Source organism: Mytilus edulis, chromosome 11, assembly GCF_963676685.1.
Source record: "Mytilus edulis chromosome 11, xbMytEdul2.2, whole genome shotgun sequence".
In the NCBI taxonomy this organism is placed as follows: domain Eukaryota; kingdom Metazoa; phylum Mollusca; class Bivalvia; order Mytilida; family Mytilidae; genus Mytilus; species Mytilus edulis.
The window spans coordinates 40,578,497-40,584,211 of NC_092354.1; the positions used below are offsets into that span (position 1 = coordinate 40,578,497).

Here is a 5,715-nt window from a genome sequence, read left to right on the forward strand (position 1 = left end):
CTTTCGACTATTTGATGATTCGGGCGAAACTAACGAGTTGGTACGTCTTGCGCACCAAATGTTACGCCTGGTATCCTTGATGAGTTTAACAAAAACAGGTACATGCAAGGGAGTACAATGAAAATCTGTACAGAAAGGGCAGACTGGAAAATATATCAGCTGTCTTTGTAATAAATTACACAGTATATCCATGGTTGGTGACACATTAATGATCTCGTATCAATAAAACTTTGGACCCTCTTGAAGCATGTTTGTCCGCGTAGTATATTCTTGACTTTTTTTCAATCGCCGTGTTTGTAATCTTGAAAATAAATATCACATTAATAAAGAGATACTAAAATCAACATTCTTTATCATTGAGTGTTGGGGGTTATCAATTTGTTTGTATATGTCGTCTCAATAACTCATCTTATTCATGAAAATTGACCCCAAGGACTTAAAAAGGACAAAAAGAAAGGCCTTGTGTAGTTAAACATCCTTAACCAAGAAAGGTACAACGTACAACGCACTACTCTGTAGAACACGTTCTTACATAACATAAAATTATCTTATTAAACATGTATCTTACAACTCAAACCCAAAAAACCTCCAACACTAATGAAACCCGAAAACAATTTAAACACATCAGTAAAGATATCCATGAAGTGTTTTACTAAATACAACACTATCGAAACACTATTGAAACACTATCAAAACACTATTGAAACCAAAGAAACCATTTTGTACAGTAGAACAAAAATAATCTACAAAACACGTGTCATAAAACATCAAAATATCAAAATTCTGAAATTTGCTAATGAAACACAATACAGACACATAGAAACATTATAAAACGCATATTTTTTTTGTTTACATAAAACACAGACAAAAAATCTTATGAAATACAACACAAAGGAAACGCAAGAAACCTTGGATACAACACAACTAACGATTCCTACGAAACTTCAATAAAATAATACCCATAATTTTTATCAGCGCAGTTAACATTTTCAAATATTTCGAAATGCATTTGAAATATTTTTTACCATATAAGCAAAATTCCAGGAAATCAAATGGCAAAACAATTGACACTTCAAACCAATTTGATGGGTAATTTTGACTATCCTCAATAAAAGTTACCTTCACAATTCACAATAATTGACCTTTATAATTCACACATCTCTGCATATATATATAATATATTCATCAGACTTAATGATACAGAAAATTGTAGGCATTAGAGGTAATTGTATTTACTACATGTAACCTTTAACCTGGTATTTATGAATTATAATGAAGCCAATTTTAGTATATGTTGTGGGGTTAATTGCAACGAATAGGAATGTAGCTGGTATAAATAGAAGCTAAATTGACAGGGAACAAGCAAATATATAGCGGAGAGCGTGTAGCTGATAAGCTGATAAATAGGCCGTTGCTTGGACAACACATAAAACATATATATATAATGGAGAGAATATACATGTTTAGCTGCGTGTACCTCCTTTTGGGTAAGACTTTTATTTTGATATTCGTTTTGCATATGATATGACGAAAACATACTGTAGGACATGGCAGTATTACCAATGAGACAATTATCAATGTATATGCCAACAATGGTCAAAGCCGATACCATATTGCATCTATATAATACTAAAATTACGAGGTCCAATTTGTCAGCCGTCATCACGTAAAAACGACGAATCAAAGAATTCAACTTTATATATAACTAATATAGTACAAAGGTGTAGATTAAAAATTACACCACTCCAGGCCCTTTTGTTTTCCACGTAATTAATATTGCCAATAATTAAGAAGTTCCGGGTCGAGTCCGATACCGATACCAATAGTATATTCACCTGTTACCTATTACCTTATCTGTACGTTCCGCATCTAACAGGCGCACCAACAAACGGTGTATTCAGGATTAATATGCTATATACACGGGTCATAATCACAGGGTTGACACTACTAAATTGTCGAATTGTTACCTATTGTAGTATTTTAATCAATAAGACTTTCTAAGATAACAATACGAATACTAAAAATCTGGACTAAAAATAAGGCGTATAGGTAGAGTTTTCAATTTGTTAGCGGGCATGACGTAAAACAGCGAATCAAAGAATTCAACTTTATTTATAACTAATATAGGAAAATGCAGTTGATTAAAAAATACTCCATTCCAGGACCTTTTGTTTTCCAAATAATTAATACATGTATAATTTACCATTAATTGATAAGTTCCAGTTCGACGGGTTCAAACAGAAAGATTTGAAAGCAGAGAAAACTGTGTATCTTATAATCGGCATGACTTTATCAGATGACAATACAAATACTAAAATAATGCTAGCGCATAGTTATATACTTTAATTCAGTCACGGACCCGCGATATCACGGCTGTGTTCTAGTAGTTAACTATAAAAGGCCCTGATAAGACAAATTGTGAAACATGTGATGGATACATCGAACTTGTTCCTTAATATGAAGGAAAAAAGAAATCATTGAAATCTGTTTACACTTAAAATTATCAAATTATCGACAGTACAACAAAAAAACACACACAAAAGGTCATTGATGTTCTTCATCTCAAAGTCACTTTGAGGCCTTCAATCCATGTAAACTAGTCATATAAAGACCCCCACCCCAAACAACAACAACAGCAACTACAATCCACCAATTAGATTCCGTAAAAGTCAGTTACTTTAAAAGAAATATAAATAGAATACATAGATTTTTTTCTTTATTGTACTTTTTGTATTGTAGTTTTCTCTGATAGTGTTTGCTCAGTTCAGTGGGTAGATGTTTCACAACGTATTTCACAAAGACTCTCTGTTTCTATGAATCCACGTGACAGACGATCTCTTCATCGGTTATCACCACGTGATCTTGTTGGATTGGAACAGTTCGAAGAACTCGAACAGGTTGACAAAGAAGTGACTTCCGAAGGGACTATCATAGTTAAATATCGTGAAAAATTTAACGGAATCCCTGTTTATGATGCCTACGCTTCGATTGAAACAGATAAAACTACTAACGAATATACAGGACAGGCAGACGGCAAATTACTCCACGAGATTCCAGATAATATAACGGAGAATAAAATAATTTCTGAAAGTCAGGCATTCAATATAGCAGAGAATAATGCTACTGTTTTCCATAAAGAGGCTGAAGTTGATAGCGAGAATATCCGAATATTTATATACACTTTAGATAAAAGGGCAATTTTAGTCTACGATGTTTCCTTTCGTTTGAAAATAAACAATCATGTGTCACTTCCGGGATTTTTTATTTCAGCAGAAACTGGGCAAATAATTAAACAAATATCTAAACTAAAATCCTACAATCTTAAATCAGTCGGAGGTAATATAAAGACTGGACAACATAAATACGGAGTGGATATGCCATTTCTTCACGTACAGCAAAACGGAAACCAGTGTTCACTCCAGAATGAGGATGTGCGTGTGTTTCATTTACATAACAATTTAGACAAACCAGATTTACCCTTTACATTTCGATGTTCAGATGGATTTAAGGACGAAGTGAACGATGCATATTCTCCACTGAGTGATGCCTACTACTATAGTACAAGGATATTTCAAATGTTTCGAGACTGGATACATTTGCCCCCCGTAGCAAAGACACCAGTCAAAGTGTGTGTACACTATGGAAAAAATGAAACTGCGCACTTTGACCCAAATAACGTAGCTGTTGAAATCGGTGACGGGATACCATTTGTCCTTTATCCGTACGCCGTTATTGACGTCATTGGTCATGAAATTGGTCACGCGTTTACTGATGAACATACAAATCTTGAATACAGCGGACAATCAGGAGCCATATGTGAATCAATATCTGACATTATTGGCGAGGCAGCAGAATGGTATATAACAAAAACTACGGATAACAAGGCTGGTGATGAAATCATCGCCGGATCGCTTCGATAAAAAATCAGCCAAAAGTTCCCGATGATGTAACGAACAATTTAGTAAAAGAATTTTGTTGGCATCTTTTCTTTTTACGAAGTGGAAGGAAACACAAGATAAACACTAAATGAGGAGATAACTCTTTCAAAGAAAATTGTTCGGCTTAGCAGGGTGAAATTTAAAAGCGCATAAACTGTACGATACAATATAAGAAATATATAAGCAACATATTGCATGTAAGAACAATTGTTTTTCAATTTTTTTACTTCCGCCAAATTTTGATATCGCGTTAAATTGTTCAGAGAATAATTGAAGGTCTTTCCACATCAGTTTTGTAAGCTATTGATGAGTTGGTTTACTCAAAATTACTATTGTCGTCAAAGCAAAGTTTTCTTCACACTGATTTAATAACTAAATGTTTCTATATATTTTTGTCTGAAATAAGGGAGATAATCGTCAATTTTCTTTTGAAAACATGTTACTTTTGGTTTCACATGATAGCTTTGTTTATACTAATTCCAAAAACAAAAATGGTTCCTATATACATTTGCCAGTAATAAGGGAGATATTAGGTACATCCATTTCAGTGAAGGTCGCTTTCGGTTTAAATGAAAGATATATGTATGCATAATAAAAAAAAATATATAGTTTCTAGCTACGCTTCAATGAAATAAGTGCCAAAATGGCTACTTACGGTTTACTCATGGTCACTTTCGTTATTTTTCAAAGTCATATGTCAACAATAGTTTGCAAAAGACCCCAAAACAGTTGGAGTAATAATCCATTAACCTTTAATTGAATCATTTCAGGGACAATAACTCTTATAAGCTGTCATTGGCTTGTTTCAGACCAAATGTTTTATATCTTAAAAACAATTAGGCATTAGTTCTTTTATATGTATATTTAAAAGTGACAAAGGAGATCATAAAACAAGAAAAAGTTAAAATTTAGAATATAACCTAGACCTTTCACATTGGCCTCAATTTGATCAAGGATTTGTATAGTAAGAAGGATTGGAATCTCGTGGGCTTTTGCATAGACTGTAGTATAATATCTTCTGCGGCGCGAGATTTTGTGAGATTACCCGTGATGCATCTGGAAAATGCTAAACTAGCTCTGATTAATGGCTGACATTTGCATCACCTAAACAAATAGACATCGATATGTAAGTATCTACAATCTATATTTATCAAATATTATGCTTGAAATAAGAAGTTTAAAATGGTTCTGGTGTTATGAATAACTTTTACGATCGCAGTAAGAATACACGGCTCCATAGAATGAATTTGCATATTGACCGAAGTGACCTCACCCTATCCCGCCTATTGGGCGGTGCTATCATCATTTTCTATTTTTGTACTCCTTTCTCAAAAACCGGAGATGAGTGATAAAATTTATATTTTCTGATAGATATATGATTTCTTCGTGTATTGAGCAAAGTGTCTCATCCTGCCTTTTTATTTTTACTCAAAACTCCTGTCCTGCCTATTTTTTTCAAATTTCATCCTAGCCCCCCCATAAAAATCAAATGGTAGCTCCCTTAGCCAGTGTGTTATAAATTATGATCAATTATCAATGCAAGCAAATTTTTTTAATTGTACTAATAACTTTACATCTTTAAATGCACTTTTGTTTCTCATCAGAGCACTTTCATCAATTTGTGCATGAATTAATAGGGCAACTTTATAGTGTCAGCTCTCTATCATACATGTACGGCCTCTCAATTAGTCAGTCATGAAATTATTCCTGGTTATGTATAATACAGAAATTAACTTGAAAAGAGTGACTTGTCATATATCAAAGAAGACTATCTTTT

At 33.4% G+C, this 5,715-nt stretch overlaps 1 protein-coding gene across 1 annotated transcript; it reads left to right on the forward strand.

Moving 5' to 3' along the window:
- Positions 1-1,328: 1,328 nt before the first annotated feature.
- On the forward strand, positions 1,329-4,087 carry LOC139495568 (neutral protease-like). The gene is made up of 2 exons (XM_071283835.1): positions 1,329-1,487; positions 2,740-4,087. Exons 1-2 carry the CDS (start codon positions 1,445-1,447, stop codon positions 3,918-3,920), a joined length of 1,224 nt encoding a protein of 407 aa, XP_071139936.1. The 5' UTR covers positions 1,329-1,444; the 3' UTR covers positions 3,921-4,087.
- The last annotated feature ends 1,628 nt before the right edge of the window (positions 4,088-5,715 follow it).